The sequence below is a fragment of the Mobula hypostoma genome, chromosome 1 (genome assembly GCF_963921235.1).
Source record: "Mobula hypostoma chromosome 1, sMobHyp1.1, whole genome shotgun sequence".
NCBI lineage: Eukaryota > Metazoa > Chordata > Chondrichthyes > Myliobatiformes > Myliobatidae > Mobula > Mobula hypostoma.
Window position 1 is genome coordinate 230875512 of NC_086097.1, and position 22039 is coordinate 230897550.

The 22039-nt window shown below is 41.0% G+C and overlaps 1 protein-coding gene across 6 annotated transcripts in view; it reads right to left on the reverse strand.

The window, feature by feature from the left end:
• LOC134355649 (lethal(3)malignant brain tumor-like protein 4) overlaps positions 1 to 22039 on the reverse strand; it is a 427935-nt gene that overhangs the window by 19070 nt on the left and 386826 nt on the right. For all 6 annotated transcript variants that reach the window (XM_063065900.1, XM_063065889.1, XM_063065869.1 and 3 more), the window contains one exon: positions 11664 to 11833. In XM_063065900.1, the coding sequence (XP_062921970.1) occupies positions 11664 to 11833 (170 nt within the window). The remainder of the gene's footprint in view (positions 1 to 11663; positions 11834 to 22039) is intronic.

The following is a 22039-nucleotide window of genomic DNA, read 5'->3' on the forward strand; positions in this document are numbered from 1 at the left end:
CCCGCTAACCTTTTCTGAGCAGCGTCTGGAAGTTAGCAGCCAAGAAACTTGTATAAATATTTTTCACCAGCTTGACTGACCAAACTGTCAGTGGGCAAACTGTAGAAGTTGTTAGAGTTCAGGAACTGTTGTACTTAACAGTTGGACCAATGTGGATAGTTATAGTTATAGTCATACTTTATTGATCCCGAGGGAAACTGATTTTCGTTACAGTTGCCCCAACCAAGAATAGAGTATAAATATAGCAATATAAAACCATAAATAATTAAATAGTAATATGTAAATTATGCCCGGAAATAAGTCCAGGACCAGCCTATTGGCTCAGGGTGCCTGACCCTCCGAGGGAGGAGTTGTAAAGTTTGATGGCCACAGGCAGGAATGACTTCCTATGACGCTCTATGCTGCATCTTGGAGGAATGGGTCTCTGGCTGAATGTACTCCTGTGCCCAACCAGTACATTATGTAGTGGATGGGAGACATTGTCCAAGATGGCATGCAACTTGGACAGCATCCTCTTTTCAGACACCACCGTCAGAGAGTCCAGTTCCATCCCCACAACATCACTGGCCTTACAAATGAGTTTGTTGATTCTGTTGGTGTCTGCTACCCTCAGCCTGCTGCCCCAGCACACAACAGCAAACATGATAGCACTGGCCACCACAGACTCGTAGAACATCCTCAGTATCATCCGTACAGTATATATAGGTTAGATTGATCATTTGTACTGGTGACTGGTGTGTGTGGGGGATGGCGAAAGAATGGGAGTATAGATGATCAGTCTTTTCTTAGGGAACGCAAATCTAAAATTAGAGGACATAGATATAAGGTGAAAGTGGAAATATTTAAAGGTAATCTGAGGGGCAACTTTTTCCACGTAGGAGGGGATGAATATGTGAAATAAGCTGTTTGCTGTGAGTACAATTACAAATTTAGAAGACATTTGGACAGATAGCTGGATAGGAAAGGGCTAGAGGGAATACAGGACCAAATGCAGGCAACTGGGACTAATTCAGATAGACATCTTGGATGAGTTGGGTTGAAGGTCCTATTTCTATTTAATTCTGTGCCACAATCAAGAGAAAGATGGAAGCACAGAGATGGTCCTCTACAGATGGCACAGTTGCTTGGGATGATTTGCTGAAGATCATTGATACACATGGCAATAATCAACCAATACTTCTCCCAGGTCATCCCCTCAGCCTCCAGCATTCCAGAGGGGAAAATACAAGTCTTTCCAATTGCCCCTTGCTCCTACTCTCTAACCCAGACAACATCCTGGTGACTCTTTTGAACCCTCTCTAAAACCTTCACGTCTTTCCTGTAACGCAGTATCTGAACTCCACATGTACTCCAAAGATGAATTAACCAGAGCAACTTCCTGACCTTTCTATTCAATGCCCTGATCAAAAAGGTAAGTCATCTTCTTTACCACCCTGAGGCCAGTTGCACGGAACATCAAATTCTCCATTCACACAAGTCTAGTTAGATACCGCTCCTCAGTCTCTCCAATCACACGTCTAGTTATATACCTCACCTCAGTCTCCCCCATGTGTCAAAGTATCATAGATGCATACAGTACTGAAAAAGACCTTTCAGCCACCGTCTGCACTGTCTTTAAGCATATAGTTACATTAATCCTATATTAATATTAGTTTATTCTTCCCACATTCCCATTTATGGCCACCAGATTCTACTCCTGGTCTACACACTAGGGACAATTTGCAGTGACCAATGAACCTTTCATTGAATCTTTGGCGTATAGGAGGAAACTGGAGAATTCAGAGACTCACCACTTTAACATGTGGTCAGGCCATGAAATCTAGAAAGGGAAAAGAAGGGTCTCAGCCCAAACATCAACTGTTTATTCCCTCCATAGATACCGCCCGACTTGCTGAGTTCCCCTAGCATTTTCTAAATTGTGTGTTGCGCGTGTAAGTTATAGTTCACTCAAAAGACATTCATTTCCTATCTGTCCTTACCCCCTCACCTCCTCAAGTATCCAATATGATGCCACCCAGTCTGATGGCAGAGTTGGACTGTCAAAGTTGCACTTGGACCAGTATCTGGCACTGCCCATTTGGACTTTAGTATGTTACGATCATCACCCTTGAGTAAGTCAGGTTGTAGTGAGGATCTGAGCAGCCTGCTGCAAAGGACTGAGCGTGTATGGTAGAGTAAATCCCTGCAGCTTACATTGGGCACAGCAGAAACTGTTCACTTCCCTGGTCTTTCACTGGATTGCCTTAAACTTATTAGACTACACCATTTCCCTGCAAATATTGATCACCAGGAAGCAGCTCATCTTTTCAACTGTTTGTAGATTGATGGGAAGACATGAACTTGTGGGACCAGTAGGGAATTAATAATAGGTAGTTGACTGGTTTTGGTTCAATACTTTGTTTCAACTGCATTGGGAAGTGAAACACTGTGATTAGTTTTGACGTCAGCCGAAGGCAGTAATTTGAAAGGCTGGCTCAACATCTTGACAAATGCAGGAGATGAGACAAAGTCGTCCTCCGTGCTTGACAGTGGTTTGAAAGTAAGAGCAAATATGTGAGCCACAACCCTTCCCATGGCGGCTGAAGATCCTCCTGCCAGTTGGTGGATGGAACAGACTCCATTTCCCAACCTCTGGTGGGTCTCAGCCTGGGCTCATTGATGCCTCAGCCAGAAGCTGGTTTTACCACTCAGAGAGCTAATGAGTTAAATTATTTTCTATTTGCTTACAGGGCAGGGGGCTTGGTGGTGGAGAGCTTCTTTTTTGAACCACTTTTAAGTATTTCTGATCAAAGTACAGTGCAATGGCCAGAAAGTAAGGAGTTCACCATGTAGTCATGATGAGAAAAACAATGGAGGAATTTTTTTTCTTATTCATTATAAGCCTGTTTAATATGAAGAAATTTAGTATGATGAAGTCGATGTCTATCAATCTAAACTCCAAACAGTGCCTACTTCTTAAGTGTTAATGGAGTTGTCTCCTCCCATCCCACCACACTCCTGACATGCCTGTAGAAGATGGAAAAGCTTTTCGGGAGTCTTCTGAAAAGTCTCTGGCTCCAAACATCCAGGCTCTGGCCTGCTTTTTGAGCCACAGTGTGAGCAATTGTACAAGCAATGTCAACCATGCACAGTCCCTTGACATAATCGTCATTGCCAGTACTATAACTCAGATTATCAATATTATAGCTGCAATTTACGATACTAATGTGGTCTGACAATGTTTGTTGAAAAATTGTCAGCTTCACATTAATGAAATTGACATTCGCACCTTCAACTAAATTGCCATCAATCAATGATATCAACAAAGCAATTCTATCAATGTCAAAACGTCAACTCAGTGTCAGAATTCTGTTCACTTGCTAATGTGATATATTTCAGAAAACAAACATAATAACACCATCAATAAACAAGTCCACGTTTAACCCTCAATTCACGCATTTCACTCATCGTGTAACATGAAGTTATTTTGAATAATGAGGTTTCAAAGTGATGTTATTGATTACCGAATGGAGCTGTGTGGGAGATATAACCATTCACATTCCATGTCAGAGGTTCCCATCCTTTTTAATGCCATGGACCCCTACCATTAACCGAGGGGTCCATGGACTTCAGGTTGGAAACCCCTGTTCTATGTTGTACTGCCTCAGATTATCCTGTGAATAAATTCTGTTAATAAATGGTGTTTAGTTGAAAGGATTGCCACCTTCCTTGCATTATAACAAATAAACTGCATGTGGCTATAACTTGGAAACCAGCTGTGCTTTCAAGACTTACAGTATTTCTTTTGGATAATACTCCATGTTCTGATTACAATCTGTTTTAATTTCACCTTGCTATTCTCATTGAGTGAATGGAAGAATAAATAGCAGAATAATACTCTGAGTGTCTTGAAATTTACTGGACTTAACCGTCAGCAGGTCATACATTCTTGGGCAGAGGTTCCCAACCTGGGGTTCAGGGACTCCTTGGTTAATGGTAGAAGTCTATGGCATATAAAAAGGGTTGGAACACCTGCTCTAGGGCAATAAATTATTTTAAAATGATTTTATGTAAGAGTAAGTTCAGCTTAGATCAAATGTTAACAAAGAGGAAAAAACAGTTGCTTACACTACTAGAGTCTTTTGAAAGCTGCAGTAAAATTCCAATAATCTGGTGTCACTGGATCTCTGGTGGCGGTGGCTGTACATTTTATGGACTAGTAGATTCTACTTCTGTTGATACCCCAAAAACAATTTTGAATTTGCTTTTTTTTATCGTGGGCCAAAGTGCCTGCAATGTGCTATGTTCTATATGTTATAATTGACATTGTAGTATTTCTGGAGAATCAGTGAGTTTAGTATTGGTATTGGCTTATCATTGTTATCATGACACTGAGATACAGCGAAAAGCTTTTGTTTTGCATGTCATTCAAACAGCTCATGCCATACTCAATTACACCAAGGTAGGAAGGGAAAACAGAATGCAAGATATTTTGTTGCATTTACAGAGAGAAGTGCAGAGCAGGTAGACAAATACAGTGCAAGGGCCAGGAAGGGATAGATTGGGACATCAAGAGTCTGATAATGGATCGATAGAAGCTGTCCTTGAATTGGTGGTACAGGCTCTCAAGCTTCTGTCTCTTCTGCCCAACAGGAGAGGGGAGAAGTGGCAATGACCAGGATAGCAGAGAACCCGATAGCTGGAATATTGTCTAGACACACAATCTTTGTTTGTTCAGTGTTTTGGGTGTCTTCATACTATAGCAATGAGTCACTTTGGCTGAATTCTGGTATTTATAATAGTGGGGACCTCAGGAAGATGCTGAGAACAACCAGCTACTAGGTTTATTCAGCTGAAGATGGTTCTGGGTACTTCAGCCTTTGTTTTGTGATTCGAATGCTGGGCTCCATTATCACTATAGATGAGATTGTTCTTCAAAGTTTCTTTGAGCTCTCCACACCCCTACTTCCTCCTGTCTACTGGTTATTTTTCAACCTCCACATACGATTGGAAGTAGTAGGACAAGAGAGCTTCGAGATTGTTAGTTTGTTGTAGGTTTGCAGTGTTTCAGGTATATTTGGTTGGTTTCAGATACCGTACTGGACCTCCTCTTCCACATTTCTCATTGAACCAGAGTTGGCTCTCCAGCTCGATGGTAATGGCAGTGTGAGGGACTGTATAGATCAGGCCAAAAGATTACAAATTGGGGAAGTATGGTTCTGCGGATCATCTTTCCTCAAAATACCTAATTTTGAGCTGCTATGTTTGTTCTGTATCCATGACGTTCAGCGATTCATCGCAAATATGCACTGGCCACTTTTCGCAGCACTGTTATAGAAAAATGCATCCACAACAGTTAAATTGGCAAGAAGGACACCAGTGGATATATGCCTCGTGTTGTTCCATCTGCCACAGATCTCTGGCAACTCTTCTTCAGAACTCACAGTTTGCTGCCACTGAGTAATTTGCTGGGCCATTTCACAGGACAGTTAAAAGTCAATCACACTGCTGTTGTGCTGCTGTGACACCTACAGTGCTGTTGGGTCAGCAGTTCAAGCAATTAGATCCACTATGGAGCAATATTATACTTCAACATCCAAGTGGCTAATTCCAGTGGATTGATTCCCTTCCTAAAGAACACTGGTGAATTAGACATTTTTCACAGCGGCCTGGTAATTTCATGACAACAATTATGGATACTAACAGTTCTTTTAATTTGAATTTTAATTCTTTTGATAGCATGGTGGCTTCCAAACTCACATATCTACAACAATAGTCAAGGCCTCTGCTAATTAAATCAGCAATTTAATTGTAATGTTTCCATTCTGTCTTCATTTTCAAACGTTTTGAGCTGAGATATATTTCTAAAAGTTTCTGGAAGGATTTTTCACATTAAGGAGTTTGAAAGGTTTTGAGGCCCCTGCTGTGAATTCTGAGTTTCTTTTGTTTACTGCTCCATGCTGTCACTGTGTGTCAGACACAATATGTACCACCCCTGACATCAGACCCATAGCGATGATCCCCTGCACTTAATTGCATGTTAATGACAATGTACAGAGTTACATGCACAACTCTGAACTCCTTACTGTTGTCAATCACTCATTATATGTATATGTAAATTCAGCTAAGTGGGACAGTGGGTTTTTCAGTCAGAATCGGTTGCAAGTTGCACATTTGCTGCCCTTGTCCTCCAGGCAGAAAAAAAGAAGACATCTCTTTCTGAAGTATGGAAGTTTGGTCCAAAAGTGAACTTAATTCATGGAACACGTGTAGGGCTGCCTATAGAATCATACAGCCTAGATACAGGCCTATCAGCCCAAATCATCCATGCTACACAAGCCATTCCCATCGCCTGCATTTGGTCTGCATCTTTGGAATTCTCTTCTTCCAAGGGTGGGGGAATAAATTAGACATTCATTCAGTGATTCCTCTTGTTTCATGTGGATCTCAAGACACTTATTTCCATATAAAAATGTTGGAAGACAACATACATAAGTTATTAAACGTTTCCAAGCCTCCCATTCTTCTGTTTGTCCTATTATGTAAAGATGGATCAAAGCTTCATTTCTCCTTTGTTCAGTGCCTTCTACTTTTACCACCAAGAAAAATATCCAAGGATTCCTTTACTCTTCATCATCATCATCATCATTATGTGCCGTGAAATATGACATGGGCGATCATGGGTTTCACCAGTCTTTAATCTGAGAAGTTCTAATAAGATCTTCAAAAACTTTTGCGTGACCATCCCTTGATGTAACGCATAAACGTCTTGCACTGTTGACCAAGACTTTTTCTTCCATCACTTTTTCCTGTCACTGCAAGATGTTCGGGCTTCTCTTTCCTCAGTACATGTCCCACAAATTCCAGCTGCTGTTTCTTGATTGATGGCGCAATTAGGAAAAGGTAAGCTGGAAGGCAGCTGAATAGGAGATATTTTAAAAATTACTTGTTTTATTATCATAATAGTAAAGGAATGATGCCTCTTATTTGTTCTTTACTAGTATGATAAGAAAAAAGAACTTCTATTCAACTGCCTTTCAGCCAGTTTTTTCTGATTGAGTCATTTTTCTTCTATTTAGCCTCACATTGATCCTTTCCCCATACACTTTACCAAAATGGTTTCTGCAAATTCAGGCAATAGAAAACAAAAATATTTTTATCCTGAATATTTTCAATTCATCAAGACATGGAGAGAGCACTTCCCTGTCCTCTCCTTCACCTTTCCCCATCCCTTTACCCTCTCTCACCATATCTCTTTACCTGCCCATTGTCTCCCTCTGCTGCTCCTCCCCCTTTTTCTTTCTTCCATGGCCTTCTGTTCTCTCCTGTTGGACTCCCCCTTCTTCATCCCTGTGTCTCTTTCGCCAATCAACTTCCCAACTCCTTACTTCACCTCTCCCCCTCCCGGTTTCACCTATCTCCTTGTGTTTCTCTCTCCCCTCCCCCACATTTTAAATTTACTCATCGTTTTTTTTCTCCAGTCCTGCTGAAGGGTCTCAGCCCGAAATGTCAACTGTACTCTTTTCCATAGATGCTGCCTGGCCTGCTGAGTTCCTCCAGCATTTTGTGTGTGTGGCTTGGATTTCCAGAGTCTGCAGATCTTCTCTTGTTTGCAAATTTTCTTATGCTTTCCACTCTGAGTATCACTGGCTTGTCATTTCATTCCTGTTGAACTAGGTAGATCTCTGGTTCTCAGGATTCAGGCTCTTAATGACATGTTAAAATCCTTCCCAAATTTTCTTGTAATTATAGCAAAGACTAGATTCTGGAAATCCAATGCAAAAAAAGCAAATTTGGAGCTAACACACTAAGCCCTAGTGGAACTCAGCGGGTCAGGCAGCACCTAAGGAGGAGAGAGGACAAGACGGTGTTTTGTTGGCTGTCCATTTCCCCACTGTATGTGCTCTGACCCATTGTGTTCCACCAGCACTTTGTGTGCTGCTCTACATTCCAGTATCTGCAGTCTTTTTTGTCTCCAAATGCTGGAAATATTCAGCAAGTCAAGCAGCATCAGTGGGGAGAGAAACAGCTGATTCCAGCAAAATCTCACTTTTCCAGTGCCAACGAAGGATCTTGTTTTCTAGACTCTTGGGCATCCACTCATCTTCCCATCGTTTGCATAATATCTGGTGGCAGTGCCATAGCCTGCATCTACGTCCCTGCAATTCTTTCCTTTTCATATTGTATTCTGAGAACTGATCTCTTTGGCCAATACTTTCCTAATCTCTCTCCATTGGCTTGGTTGTTTTAGTGAAGGGCTTGGCTTCATCGTACTGTGTTGAAAGCATTGCACATATCACTTGGCTGAAGTACCCAGAAGGAGAAATATAGTGAATGTTGTTGAAGTTAGCTGTAAATTTGGGATGCCACTGTGGCATAGTGGTTAGCACGACGGTATTTCAGCTTGGAGCCTCGGAGATCAGAGTTTAATCCTACCGTCCTTTGTAAGGAGTTTCTACATCCTCACATGGAATGCGTGAGTTTCCTCCCACAGTCCAAAGATGTACCGGTTAGTCGGTTAATTGGTCATTATAAACTGTCCCACGATTAGGGTAGGGTTAAATGGGAATTGCTGGTGGCGAGGCTTGAAGGGACGATTTCTAAATGAATAACTGAATTTAAACAAGAGGCAGAGATATAAACACAATAGTGCCATTTCTCTGGATTGCACAGTCTCATGCATTGTGGTGCTGCACTGGGAACACATGAAATTTCCTTCCTAAAATAGATCATTAGAAGATAGGGAAAAGTTAATAAGACTCATTTGCTTCCCTGAATGCACAATGTCTGACACAGAGTTACAAAGAAATTGAAATATGAAATCATAATATTCTGCACAGCCAGGATGTACTGTATTGGTTTTATTCTGTGTCACTGCCTCTTTCATCTAACATAGCACACATGAAACACTGCAGGAACTCAGCAAGTCAGGCTGCGTCTATAGCGAGGAATAAAGAGCTGATGTTTCAGTCCAAGATCATTCACCCCTTTAGTCAATTCTATTTATACTGTATATGCCTTTTGTTAGTCTTTTGTTTCAGAATCAGAATCTGGTTTAATATCACTGGCATATGTTGTAGAACTTGTTGTTTTGTGGCAGTGGTACATTGCAATACATAATAATAAAAATGATAAATGACAATAAATAAATAAACAAACAAACAAATGAATTAAATTAAATAAGCAATGCAAAATGAGATGTCAAAAACACTAAGGTGATGTTCAAGTGTTCATGGGTTCACTGTCCATTCAGAAATCTGACTGTGGAGAGGAAAAGCTGTTCCTGAAATGTTGAGGGTGCGTGTCTTCAGGCTCCTGTACCTCCTCCTTGATGGCAGCAATGAGAAGAGGACACGTCCTGTATGATAGGGGTCCTCAGTGATGGATGCTGCCTTTTTGAGATATCACCTTTTGAAGGTGTCCTGGATGCAGGGGAGTCTAGTGCTCATGATGGAGCTGGCTGAGTTTACTGATCCCGTGCAGTGGCTATTCCATACTAGATAGTGATGCAATCAGTTAGAATACTCTTTACGGTACACCTATAGAAATTAGTAAGAGTCTTTGCTGACAGACCAAGTCTCCTCAAACTCCTAATGGAATATAGCTGCTGCACTGCCTTTTGTGTTACTGCATTAATATGTTGGGCCAAGGAAAGATCTTCAGAGATGTTGACACCCAGAAACTTGAAACAGCTCACCCTTTCCACTTCTAATCCCCTGATAAAGACTGGTGTATGTTCCCTTGACTCCCCCTTCTTAAAGTCCACAATCAATTCCTTGATGCTGAGTGCGCGGTTGTTGCTGTGACGCAGCTCAATCAGCTGATCCTTCTCACTCCTGTACACCTCCTTGTCACCATCAGAAATTTGACCAACGATAGTTTTGTCATCGGCAAATTTATAGATGGTGTTTGAGCTGTGCCTTGCCACACAACTGTAGGTATAGAGGGTAGAGCAGTGGGTGAAGCATGCGTCCTTGAGGTGCGTCAGTGTTGACTGTCAGCAAGGAGGAGATGTTACTTTCGATCTGCACCACTGTGGTCTCCTGGCGAAGAAGTCAAGGATCCAGTTGCAGAGGGAGGTACGGAGATCCAGGTTTTGGAACTTGTTCATTAGAACTGCGGGTATGATTGTGTTGGACGCTGCGTTGTAATCAATAAACAGCAGCTTGATGTAGATATTACTATTGTCCAGCTGATCCAGGGTCAAGTGGAGAGCCAGTGAGATTGAATCTGCTGTAGGCCTGTTGTGGTGATAGGCAAATTGCAGTGGGTCCGGGTCCTTGATAAGGCAGATGCTGTTTATCCATGACCACCCTCTCAGAGTATTTCATTACAGTAGATGTGAGTGCCACTCTGTGTGAGTTGTTGAAACTGCTCACCCTAATCCAATTTTAAATAGCAGTGAAATCCCTCACATCTGATCCAATGAAATAGATATTTAACTGAGATTGTTGGTCCTGAACATGAATGTGGAAGATACTGGGAGTTAACTGTCAGCACATTATTAAATGAGATTTACTTTCCCATTTATGTTCTTGTTTCTATTATGGTGAAGGTAGTCTATAATTGATGATCATGTAATTTTAGAATCTGGCATGGAGGATTATAATGTCATTATTATTTCAAAGTTCATTTATTATCAAAGTATGTATACTGTATATAACCTTAAGATGTGTCTCCTTACAGGCAGCCACAAAACTAAAGAAACACAATATTTTTCATGTAATTACTTATCAGTGGGCACGTGGCCAAGTGGTTAAGGCATTGGACTAGTGACCTGAAGGTCGTGAGTTCGAGCCCCAGCCGAGGGAACGTGTTGTGTCCCTGAGCAAGGCACTTAATCACACATCGCTCTGCGACGACACCGGTGCCAAGCTGTATGGGTCCTAATGCCCTTCCCTTGGACAACATTGGTGTCGTGGAGAGGGGAGACTTGCAGCATGGGCAACTGCTGGTCATCCATACAACCTTGCCCAGGCCTGCACCCTGGAGAGTCAAGACTTAGTCTCGCAAGACTAATCGATGCCTTTATTTTACTTTAATTACTTATCAGTTAATCCTAGTATAACTCAGCATTCACTCATGGCCAATATTTCAAGTGTGAAATATGATTATCCATCCTAGTTTCTTGCCCCTCTATAATGATGTCAGTTCATTTGAATTTGTTCTTGGTCTGGATTAAAATATCTTAATGACAGATGCCTACTGAGTTTGAAGCCAGGATTAGCACCTGAATCCTAAGGATGATGTACTGAAAGCAGCAAAGGGTTTCACTTTTTTATTGGGATCAGGAGAAAATCTTTGATCAGTAGTGTGTAAATTTATGTACAGGTTACTGGCAACCAAAACCTGGTTTTAGTATAAGTTCTGATGAATGTTGCGGCCCAAAATTCCCCACCCTCTCATAGATGATGACTTGCTGATTTCCTCTAGCATCTTGTGTGTGTTATGCTCGATTTCTAACATCTGCAGTGCCTCTTGTGTTCTTCCTTCATATGACATCAGTCAATGAACAAAGTGCAGTATATTAGGATATGTCATGCACTATGGAATACTTTTGAGGCTTATAAAGCTTTTTATGAAATGGCAGACAGGTGCATACAGGTCAGCAATTTTACTTGTTCCGAATGTGCATAATTTTACGTTATCGTCCTTTATAAACCATATTTTTACCAGTGTTGTACCTCATCGATAGTCCACTTGGACACCTTGCTGGCTTGGAAGTTCAGCACGCTGGGCAGTAGTTTGCAGTGCTGCTCCCAGCAAAGGGGGAGATCACGAACAGGGTGAGCGGAAATGGTTGACATGAAAACAGACTGGTGGAGAGCTTGCTGCATAGTGTCAAAGGAAAGATCTGGAAAAGAAAGGGAAAAAGAAATTACTAATTTTAGAAGAAACATTTATTTTAAACTTTGACTTCTCTAACTTCTGTTAATTTCCAACCTCCCCTTCGTACCCCATCCGTTATTTATTATTATTATTTTTTTTTTCTCTCTCCTTTTTCTTCCTCTGTCCCTCTCACTATACTCTTCGCCCATCCTCTGGGCTTCCCCTCTCCCCCTTTCTTTCTCCCTAGGCCTCCTGTCCCATGATCTTCTCATATCCTTTTTGCCAATCACCTGTCCAGCTCTTGGCTCCATCCCTCCCCCTCCTGTCTTCTCCTATCATTTTGGATCTCCCCCTCCCCCTCCCACTTTCAAATTTCTTACTAGCTCTTCTTTCAGTTAGTCCTGACGAAGGGTCTCGGCCCAAAACGTCGACTGTACCTCCTCCTATAGATGCTGCCTGGCCTGCTGCGTTCACCAGAAATTTTTATGTGTTTTGTTTGAAATTCTAGCATCTGCAGATTTCCTCGTGTTTGTGATTTTAAACTTTGATTCCCTATATACGAGGGGTGATTGATAAGTTTGTGGCCTAAGGTAAAAGGAGTCAATTTTAGAAAACCTAGCACATTTATTTTTCCTACATTTACACACTTAGTCCAGCGGTCTTGGAGCATACGGATCCCTTCTTTGTAGAAGTCAGTGTCTTGGACCTCCAGAAGTGGTTCACAACAGGGGTGATTGGTAAGTTTGTGGCTTGAAATAGATGAGGAGAAACATCAAACTTTCTGCATTTTCACTCAAAGAGTTGAACTGCACGTGCATGTAACGAGAGCTGTGTAACTCATCCCCTTCTACCTTAGGCCACAAACTTATCAATCACCCCTGCTGTGGACCACCTGGAGGTCCAAGACACTCTCGTTACATGCACGTGCAGTTCAACTCTTTAAGAGGTTTGAAGTTAATAACTCATCGAGGCCACGAACTTATCAATCACCCCTGCCGTGGACCAGTTCTACAAAGAAAGGATCCGTATGCTCCACGACCGCTGGACTAAGTGTGTACATGTAGGAGGGGACTATGTTGAAAAATAAATGTGCCAGGTTTTCTAAAACTGACTCCTTCTACCTTAGGCCACAAACTTATCAATCACTCCTTGTGTGATAAGGAATAGGAGCAGGAATAGGTCATCTGGCCCGTCAAGCCTGCTCTGCCATTTATGTCAGAAGCATGGTGATATTTGCAGGCCGTCTAACTCAATCCTCACTTATTTGATTTGAGGAAATGATGCAATTCGCTGCATGTTTTGATGTGCATATGACAAATAAAGCTAATCTTGATCTTCTTTAATCACTAAGATTATGGTTGGACTCCCTGCCTTTACCCATAGTCCTTAATTCCCCTGCTATGTAAAAATCTATCTAACTGTGCCCTGAATACATTTAATGAGGTAGCCTCTCTACTGGTCCCCTGAGCAGAGAATTTCACAGATTCACCACTCACTATTCAATATTTATAATTTTAATGGCATTATCAAAAGGAAAAGTTTTGCACCACTCATTTATACTTTCAAGTCAGATGCCAGCTGCGTAATCATTAAAAATTTGTTGAGAATTAATATCAAAGATGTTTCCAATAATTATTTAAAATTAAAATAAATTGAGAATGGGTCATTTGATTAACTGCATCTTATTAACTGCTGTGCAGCTAACTGTGACAGGTAGATAGGTCTCTCTGTGTTCGTGAGGTGTCCCTCTCTTTCAATGTTGGAGGATGCTTTCGTGGTTCTGTGTTTATGGATTGGACTATTGCGTTTATGAACTGTGGACTTGCTCATATTTATGGTTTTTATATTCTGTGTTCTTAGCCTGTTCCTTTTCCATTTTGTTGTGCAAGGGAAGGGGTTTTTGGGGTCGATGTTCTGGTTGCATTCTGTTATGTTTTTCTATGTGGGGGAGGGGTTGTTTGGGGGTCAATGTTCCTGTGTTTTGTGTGGGGGGAGGAGGATTTGGGGGTTGATGATCAGATTGCTGTTTTTTGTATGGGGGTGGATTTGATGTTTCTCTCTGAACAACTTTCACGTTCTTTCTTTGTTTGGTGGCTATCTGGAGAAGATGAACCTCAGAGTTGTATATGGATATATACTTTGATAATCAATGAACCTTTGAAGTGCCTGATAGGAAAGAGAACATTGGTTTCTTAATTATTAGACAGAACTAGCAAGTCAAGCTGTTTGCAAGTTCTAACCTCTCCCATCTATGGCAAAGAATTATACTTATAAATCCATTGTTACTTAGGTAACTTGAATGTTCTATTTACTATTAACAGAACCAAAACAGAGCATGAACAATAATGTTTCACCAGCTAAGCGGAACAAGAACTTGATGTTACTAAATTCAAAACTGCTCATTTGTTTAGCAAAGCAGATTTTTTTGAAAATAATTAACCATGTTTCAGGGCAACACATACAAAATACAGGAGGAACTCAGCAGGTCAGGCAGCGTCCATGGAAAGGAATAAACAGCTGATGTTTCGGAATGAGACCCTTCATCAGGACCATATTTCAGGTTTTCCTGATTTATTCCAAGTCCAGAATTTAAACATAAATTCTTCAAAGCCAGAAGAGACTGCAGATACTAGAATCTGGAAACAACCAATCTTCTGGAGGATGTATAATGTTGAAAGTCTATAATTTAATGAGATGTTTGGACAGTGGGGACTGAAGGATATGGGAAGTGAGTGGAAAGCTGGTCTAGAGATGAAAGACCAGAAAGGTCCAAAGAATCTAATTATCTTTTTCTCATCCTAGTGGAAGAATAATGTATTTCAGTTTAACCCTGTTGCTGTTGTTCCTTTCTCTGCTTTGTGGTGCATCGGGCGGCAATCTTGCCGTTTTTGTTTTAGCATTTGCCTGTTTTTTATGCAGCTGAGTTGCCTGCACAATGCTCTACCCAGCATGGAAGGAGCCTGCCAGATTCGAACCCGGGAACACTCGCCTCGAAGGTGGGTGCAGGTGCCACTACAGCACCGGACGGTCTTCAGTTTAACCTTCCTCTCATTTTATTCATTTCAGATTGACTGAATAGTTTGCATTTAGACGAAGAATTCTTTCCAAAGAGAATTAGTTTTTATTTAAAAATGGATTTGAAAATATAACACAGTGAAAAATGACTGTAAAGCAAATATTAATGTGCCAAGATAAGCACAGCAAACAACTGACAAAAATATATTCTAGCCATATACTTTAAATTATGCAATTATTAAACCACCAATCTCAACACAAGGACAATTGACAACACCACTGTTCTTGGTAAAATCTCAGATGATGAAGTGGAGGCATATGGTAGTGTGACAGGCTGGTTGAGTAATATTTCAACAACGTCCAACTCAATGTCAACAAGATCAAGAAACTGATTGTGTAATTTAAGAAACGGAAGTCAGGAGAAAACAACACCAGTCCTCATTGAGAGGTCAATGGTAGAAAGGGTGAGTAACTTTAATGATCTGGGTATCAACACCCTAGATCTGTCCTGAGCAATGACAAAGAGGGAATGCCAGTGGCTCTGCTTCACTCAGAATTTGAGGAGATTTGATATGTCAGCTGAAATCCTTGCAAATTTCTATAGGTGTGTGGCAGAGATCATTCTGACTGGTTGCATCACAGCCTGGCGCAGAGGCTCCACAGCACAAGATTGGAAAAAGCTGCAGAGGGTTCTAAACTCAGCCAGCTCCATCGTGAGAACCAGCCTCCCCACCATCGAAGACACTCTCAGGAGGAGGGGCCTCAAGAAGGTGGCATTCATCATTACGGATCTTCACCATCTGGGTCATGCACTGCTCTCGTTACTACCATTGAGGAGAAGGTAAAGGAGTCTGAAGACCTTTACCCAATGGTTCAGAAACAACTTCTTCCCCTCCTTTATCAGGTTACTGAATGGTCCGTGAACCCAGGGATACTACCATTTAATTTGTTTTTACTTAATTTGTAATTTATAATAACTATATGTTTATGTACTACACTACCGTTGCACCATAACAATTTAACATCATATAAGATGGTGATAATAACCCTGATTCTGATTCTGGAATGCAGTTATCATTTAATGTGTATGCCCAGTTGCCTTTGGAGAATAATCTCTGCCATATGTCTATAGAAAGTTGCCTTTGGAAAGATGACAATGCATCTTACATTCAATGAGGTGAGTATATACTGTCAATAGGTTGCTGATGGTTAATAGGGAGACGAAAGTAGCTCTATGCACCTTGTGCTCTTGTCTTCACAACTATAGATTTACATTTAATCTCTAATTTGAAAATGTTGTGGTGCTAGATGATTGATAGATAACTACTGTAGAACTAATATACAAAGTTCACATAAATCATAATGTCCAAAAAGAACTTACTTAAAATCAATCAACTATTATTCTTATATCTTATAAATACATTTTATAGCCTAATTTTTTGATTTAGTCAGAGTTAAATATTTATTATATAATAGTTGTCACTGTGAAATCAAGCTTATATTAACAACCTAAAGGCAGATATTTGCGCTTTTGTTAACATTGACATACTGAGAAACAATCTGCATTTGTTACATCCAGCACTCAAGGTAAACAAGAGACCATTTCCATTAATCATTATCCTTAATATTCTCAAGAGCCAATCACAATAAATAATTGGGATCATTACACCACTGATTCCAGGAAGCTGATTATGAACAAACTTGGTTCTAAACATAATGCCTTGCTAAGAAACATATTTTTACAATTGACTGATTGCAATCTACACAGATTGTTTCCTGTGCCAAGTATTATGTAAAAAAATCATCACTGAAGTTGCAAATTATGTGGCCATGAAATATCAACACAACTGCTCATTTTCAAAGTTTTCTAAATCCTTGTTAATTTTTGTAAACTCTGCACAGTTGCATTATAAGAGATCTTCAATTTTGCATGTAATCTGAACTAATCATTTGTTCCACACATAATATACAATATAGAGAAAGGAACCACAGAATATTAGACTGTTAATTGGAAATAAAAGGTTCAAATTCTGATAAATTCAGAAGGGCTTTATTTTGTTTCACAATAATCTGCCTTCATGGGATCATATATATAACAGTGCTAATTCTATTTTAATTGTACTAATTTCTGTCAGAAGGATTTTGTACATAGTTCCAGATGTGAATACATTATTGTTAATTGAAAACTACCTATTACAATTTTACAGAATTGACTTTAATCATTTATAAAGGGCCCTTGTTCAAAAAATATTTTTGTATCTTTGAATGGAACACATACTGTACTTGATAAATCAACCATGAGTCCATATACCTAATGTGCCTGCTGGGATTACATACTATAAAAAAATTGGAATACATACTGCTTATGATTTTCCAGTCATTAATTTTAATAAAATGACTCCCATCATGAAAATCCTACTGGATCAATGGTGCCTCTGGCTTGTTTCCAATCCAATCCAATGAACTCTGATCACAAGCCAGACTCAGCCGCAAGCTGGCAGCTGGTTCCCAGCAGTCTTTTCACTGCCACCTCTTCCATCTTACATGCGGTGGAAAGCGCAACGCAGTTGGGATGTAACTTTGGCTATTCAACATCCACCCACCCCAACCGCTGAATGCTCTCTCTCCAGAATGATGGCAGTTCTTGTGAACGCAAAAATCAATAATCGCATAAAGTCTTAAGGGCTGAGTCTTGTCAGATACTGTTACATTGTACGTTCTATTACTGGCAGAATCATTATCTTTAAACTTCACCGGTACTATAGTGATGAAACTAGCAAAATGTATGAGGATACAAATAGCTTAGAGATAGTAAGTGGTATAGCAGTTATTACTCAAACATACTGCAGCTTGTCTGCATGGAATAGCTATTTGCTGGCTGCAGTCATACATCATAGTTATTGGTTGTAATTACCCTCTGTACAATGCCACCTTGGTCTGTACTCCAGACATATAGTCAAGCTAATTATGAACTTTCTTTGACAATTTCACTTCCGTGTAAGAATCAGTTATTATTCTGTTATTCTTGATTCTAGATTTATGACAGTTCCAGGCTGCTCTGCTCTTGTAGAGCCACCCATTAGGGATAACAGACCTTGCAATAATAGTTTAGTAGTTGAACTTTGACCCATTCAAGAAGAGGATAAAAAGCAGAGGACAAGAGAACAAATGAGTGAGAAATCTCAGATGGTGAATCAGGAGAAGCAATTTGTACAATTATTGAATAAAATAGATTATATCATTGTAGTAGTAGAGTAAGAAGTGTGTGACTCGAGTCGAGTACGATGTTCTCCTTATGGGTTTTGTTTTGGTGGTTCCTCAGGTCACTGTAAAGGCTGATCTGGGATACACATATCCAGGATATTTGGGAGTATGGCTTGAATGACAATTAAACTTGATCTGATTTGATTTTCCTTAATGGAGAATGCCTGTGTGTGATTTTGTTTAACATGGAGCTGATGCGCACCACAAGATGACTGGGGATCACAAGATCACTGTTGTAGCCTTGCTCTGCCTACCCTGCTGTTGTGTTTTCTGCCAGCTCCACTGTTGAGGTCTTGGTTGGAACGCTCTTTGTCTGGAACCTTCCCCTTGACCTTTGACCTTACCACCATGCCCGATCCTACTGGGGGCTAACTGGCAGATGGCTAAAGTCCAGACCCCGCATCACTCTTAGGATCTCAGAAATTCATGAGCCTCTACACCATGACAGGGTGATGATCCCCGGAAAAGTAGAACCAGTTAGAATCAGGTTTAAATCTTCGGCATATGTCATGAAATCTGTTGTTTTGTGGCAGCAGTACATTGCAATACATAATTAAAAAAAATATAAATTACAATAAGAAATAATGCATATAAAATTAAATTGCATAAGTAGTGCAAAAAGAGAGCAAAAAATAGTGAGGTGGTGTTCATGGGCTCATTATCCATTCAGAAATCTGATGACAGAGGGGAAGAAGCTGTTCCTGAAATGCTGAGTGTGTGTCTTCAGGCTCCTGTACCTCCTCCTTGATGGTAGCAATGAGAAGAGGACATGTCCTGGGTGGTGGGGGTCCTTAATAATCACCTTTCTTGAGATGTGGCTCTTTGAATGTACCCTGGGTGCTGGGGAGGCCAGTCCCCATGATCAAGCTGGCTGAGGTTACAGCTTCCTGCAGCTTTTTCTGATCCTGAGCAGTCATCCTCCATACCAGATGGCGATGCGACCAGTTAGAATGCGGGTCTTTGGTGAGATACCAAGTGTCCTCAAACTCCTCATGAAACACAGTCACTGTCGTACCTTCTTTGTAACTGCATCAATATGTTGGACCCAGGATAAACTTTCAGAGGTGTTGACACCCAGGATGTTGAAGCTGCTCACTCTTTCCACTCCTGACCCCTCAATAAGGACTGGTGTGAGTTTTCTTGACTTTCTCTTTCTGAGATCCACGATCAATTCTTTGGTCTTACTGACACTGAGTGCAAGGTTGTTGTTGTGACTCCACTCAACCAGCTGCTATATCTCACATTTATCACTCTCATTTCGGCTAGTGGTTTAATCTAAGGGATGATAGCCCCCGGCCCAGCTAAACTTAAGAAATCTCATTTGGGTCGACGCTGCGCGATGTGTCCCCTGTTACAAATCAGTACCACGAAATAACACACAGTACACAATATGCAATTAAATTATTGAGCTTTATGATTCTTATTGTGACTATCTGGTTAGTAAAGAAACAAAAAAAGGGCCCATTCTCATCAAACAGTCTAATGCGCAAACGTTGGAGCTCACTGATAAGGCCATTCGTCCACCATCGACCTCCTCCGATCGTCTCTGACCTTTGGACGCTTGCTCCAAGTCCACTCCATCTGGCAGTCTGCCAATTCTCTCCGTTCATGTCTTCTCTCCTCATTTCTCCCCAGCAAAAAGACCGCAAATTCCCTGCTCCCAGACACTCAAGAAAGAACAACATCTCGCTCATTGGCTAACATGTCCCGTTATCTCTAGTCATAACCCAAACATTGCTGCAACAGAGAAACCATTACCTTAGCAGTGAAACATTTACAGAGAGGCCATTACATTAGCCTTAGCAGTGAAACATTTACAGAGAGGCCATTACATTAGCAGTGAAACCTTGTTCAGGCAGGAGTTGATTCTGGCCATTCATCACAGTAGATATGAATGCCTCTGGGTGATAGTCATTGAGGCAGCTCATCCTGCTCCTCCTGGGCATTGGTATGACTGTAAAGCAGCTGGGAACCTCCGACTGCAGCAGTAAAAGATTGAACATGTCCTTGAACACTCCCGCCAGTTGCTTGACACCGGTTTTCTGTGCCCTACTAGGACACCGACAGGGCCTGATGCCTTGCAAGGGTTCACCCTCTTGAAAGGTGTTCTGATGTTGGCCGCCAGGACAGAAATCACAGGGTCAGCAGATGCTGCAGGGATTTGCACTGGTGTAGTTTTATTTTCCCTTTCAAGGCATGCATAAAAGGCATTGAGCTCGTCAGGGAGTGAAGCCATTTATGATGCTGGGTTTTGTCTTGTAGGAGATGGTGACATAGAAACATAGAAAACCTACAGCACAATACAGGCCCATCAGTCCACAATGCTGTGCTGAACATGTCCTTACCTTAGAAATTACCTAGGGTTACCAATAGCCCTCTATTTTTCTGAGCTCCAGCAGTCTCTTAAAAGACCCTATCATATCAGCCTCCACCACTGTCGCCAGCAGCCCATTCCATGAACTCACCACTCTTTGCATAAAAACTTACCCCTGACATCTCCTCTGTACCTACTTCCAAGCATCTTAAAACTGTGCCCTCTCATGCTAGCCACTTCAGACCCGGGAAAGAGCCTCTGACTATCCATGCTTCTCATCATCTTATACACCTCTAACAGGTCACCTCCTATCATCCATCACTCGGAAAATAGTCCGAGTTTGCTCAACCTATTCTCATAACGCAGGCTCCCCAATCCAGGCAAAATCCTTGTAAATCTCCTCTGCACCCTCTACATGTGGATGGTTTCCACATCCTTCCTATAGTGAAGTGACCAGAACTGAGCACAGTGGGGTCTGACCAGGGTCCTATATAGCTGCAACATTACCTCTTGGCTCCTAAACTCAGTCCCACGATTGATGAAGGCCAATGCACCATATGCTTTCTTAACCACGGAGTCAATTTGCGCAGCGGCTTTGAGTGTCCTATGGACTCGGACAACAGCTCACCCTGCCACAGTTCACATGCATCCAATTCTGTTTCTAATTTCAAATGCAATTGTCTTTTCGCTCTTAAAGCAGCTTTCCATAGGTTGTACCTTGTCTTCTTGTATAGTTCTGGATCACCGGTTTTGAATGCCATAGATCTAGCCCTTAGAAGACTATGAATCTCCTGGTTCATCCATGGATTTTGGTTTGGGTAAGTCCATAGGGTTCTCGAAGGCACATACTCATCCGCATAGGTCTTGATAAAGTTGGTGACAACTGTAGCGTATTCATTATATAACTGTATGAGCTCTCCCATGCATATTTGTCAATCAAATATTCCATCTATGTATACTGGTCACTTGCTAACTATTGCCAATCAGTGAAATGTTGCCATCTAGAAAATCAGAAACCTCACAAAAACTGACAGGTCCCAAAGAGGCTGAGAACTAAATAAAAGTTCCAACTGAGTGCCTAAAACTTGTGAAAACTACTCTGTAACTTAAACTATGCTCATGTGTAATGTTCCTTCACACAAACTGAATAAAGCATAACAACAGGAAACCTACAAAAATGGAAGATACATGAGGGTGCTGAGTTTCTGGGAGTTCAAAAAACATATTCTTGAAATATTTGGAATATACTGTAAGCAATAAATTTGATGTAATGGCTCCTTTAAAATATTTTCTTTTTATATTTAGCAATTTTTTTGTCAAAAATAAACTTTAATCACAATAAAATTTATCGAGGCAGATTAGGGTGGATAAACCCCAGGGCCTGACAAGCTGTCCCCTTGTATCTTGTGGGAAGCTCACGCAGAAATTGCAGAAGCACGAGCAAATGCTTTTTAAACGCTCTTAGCTACGTGTAAGGTCCTGAAGGACTGGAGGATAGTTAATGTTGTCCTGTTGTTTGAGAAAGGATCTCTGAACAGGCTAGGAAGTTATACGCTGGTGAACCCGACATCACTGGTGGATAAGTTATTGGAAAGTATTGTAAGGGACTGGATATATGAGTATTTGGATAGACAGGGA